General features: G+C 24.3%; 1 protein-coding gene across 1 annotated transcript in view; it reads right to left on the minus strand.

Annotated features, from left to right (window-relative positions):
- The window catches only part of LOC136844437 (carbohydrate sulfotransferase 1-like), a 13676-nt gene that overhangs the window by 5265 nt on the left and 5911 nt on the right, over nt 1-2500 (minus strand). Inside the window, exon 2 of the mRNA XM_067113667.1 lies at nt 2384-2500. This exon is cut by the window's right edge and continues 44 nt beyond it. Within this exon, the coding sequence (XP_066969768.1) occupies nt 2384-2472 (89 nt within the window). The 5' untranslated portion in view covers nt 2473-2500. The remainder of the gene's footprint in view (nt 1-2383) is intronic.

Raw genomic sequence — 2500 nt, forward strand, 5'->3', positions numbered from 1 at the left:
ATATATATATATAATTATATATATACTGTATATGTATATATATATATATATATATATATATATATATATATATATATATATATATATATATATATATATATATATCACACATTATTACAGGTGAAAAAATAAGAAACAAAGGTGTGGGTCAGGACCTACACGCATTTCTTATTCTTCACCTGTGGTAATGTGTGATAAAATGAATCACAATACAAAAGTGATAATAATAATATATATATATATATATATATATATATATATATATATATATATATATATATATATATATATATATATATATATATACATATACATATACATATACAAATATAATTACATATAAATACATGTATATACAGATTATAAATATATATATATATATATATATATATATATATATATATATATATATATATATATATATATATTTATATATATATATATATATATATATATATATATATATATATATATATATATATATATATATATATATATATATATAATATAAAGGCATTTTACAAAATAACGAGTGCATCACTCTAAATATAAGACTTCAACAGAAACAGAGAATTATTTGCAGAATTCCACTCCCATATTAGTCCATCTTTCATTTTGCAAAAACAAAATTAACATACATTCCTATCATTTCATTTATCGAAGCGTTTTCCCTTTAATACCACCCTTACCTGACCTCCATTTTTTTTTTTTTTTGGCGTCTCTTTTTGTTTGCAGTTCACGAGTGTTATATAAAACTAAGCGAAAGAAAAAAAAGGTGGTTTTCCTGCATACTGGGGATCTCTTTCAACCTAAAGCAACAGACTTTTCTTTTTTCATTAAAAAGAAGACTATAGTAAGATTTTGATTTAATATTTTTCAATTTTTTTATTTTCATATAATAGTTTTCAGCTTTCTTAATTTTATTTTAATGTTTATCAAATTTGTTGATTTTAATTCAATTTTTGAAGCGTCTTGATCTTAACACAATATTTTTCAGTTTTCTTGATTTTGATGAAGTTTTTTTTTCAACTTATTTTATTTCAATATTTTTTCCAGCTTTCTTCATTTTAATTCAATATTTTTAAATTTTCTTGATTTTAATAAGATTTTTTCAACTTTTTTTACTTTAATTCAATATTTTCCACTTTCTTGATCTCAATTCAGTAGCTTTCAATTTTTCTGATTTTTATTTTAATATTTTTCAGCTTTCTTGATTTTAATATAATTTTTTCCGAACTCTTGATCTTAATTCAATATTTTCAACTGTTCTAATTTTAAATCAATATTTTTCAGCTTTCTGGTTTTAATTCAATACTTTTCGACGTTCATGACTTTAATTCAATATTTTTCAACATGCTTGATAGCTGAAAAAATACTGAATTAAAATAAAGAAAGTTGAAAAATACTGAATTAAAATCAAGAAAGCTGAAAATACTGAGATTGAACCAATGGAGTTAAAAAAATCACGAATTAAAATCAAGAAAAGTTAGAAAACATAAACTAAAATCATGAAAGTTGAAAATTATTAATTAAAATCATAAAGTTCAAAAAAATGTTAAATTAAAATAAGAAGATTGAAAAATGTTGAATTCAAGTTAAGAAAGTTGAACATTAAATAAAAATCAAATAAGCTGAAGAATATCGAATTGAAATAATTTCATTCTGATACATCATCCTCTCTCTCTCTCTCTCTCTCTCTCTCTCTCTCTCTCTCTCTCTCTCTAATCTAATATAGATTTTTTCTCGTCATTCTTGAAACGATATAAAAATGAAATGTTTACTAAATCTAACTTCAAATATTTAAGTCCAGTTCAGTCCCATGCTTGTATTATTTTGCAGTCTAATATAGATTTTTTCTCATCATTCTTGAAACACTATAAATAAAAATGTTCACTATATCTGGCCCAAAATATTTAAGTCCAGTTCAGTCCCATACCTGAATTCTTTTGCAATCTAATATACATTTTTTGTCATCATTCTTGAAACACTATAAATAAAAATGGTCACTATATCTGGTCCAAAATATTCAAGCTCCGTTCAGCCTCATACCTGAATTTTTTTGCAGTTTAATATACATTTTTTCTCATAATTCTTGAAACTACATAAAAAAACGTTTCCTTAAAATCTGACTATATATTTAAGCCCCGTTCAGTCCCATACCTGAATTCTTTTGTAGTCTGATATGCATTTTTTCTCATAGTTCTTGAAACTACATAAAAAAATGTTTCCTTAAAATCTGACTTTATATATTTAAGCCCCGTTCAGTCCCATACCTGATTCTTTTGTAGTCTAATGAACATTTTTTCTCATAATTCTTGAAACTACATAAAAAAAAATGTTTCCTAAATCTGACTGTATATTTAAGCCCCATTCAGTCCCATACCTGTATTGTTTTGCAAAATGAGCATCCTGATTGGCCGCCTGGCACACAGCAGAGACTTCTCGGCAGGTGAGGCCTTTGCACCAAGGCATCTTCGCCCTAGAATGGATCACTCCTCGA

This window comes from Macrobrachium rosenbergii, chromosome 12 (assembly GCF_040412425.1).
Source record: "Macrobrachium rosenbergii isolate ZJJX-2024 chromosome 12, ASM4041242v1, whole genome shotgun sequence".
In the NCBI taxonomy this organism is placed as follows: domain Eukaryota; kingdom Metazoa; phylum Arthropoda; class Malacostraca; order Decapoda; family Palaemonidae; genus Macrobrachium; species Macrobrachium rosenbergii.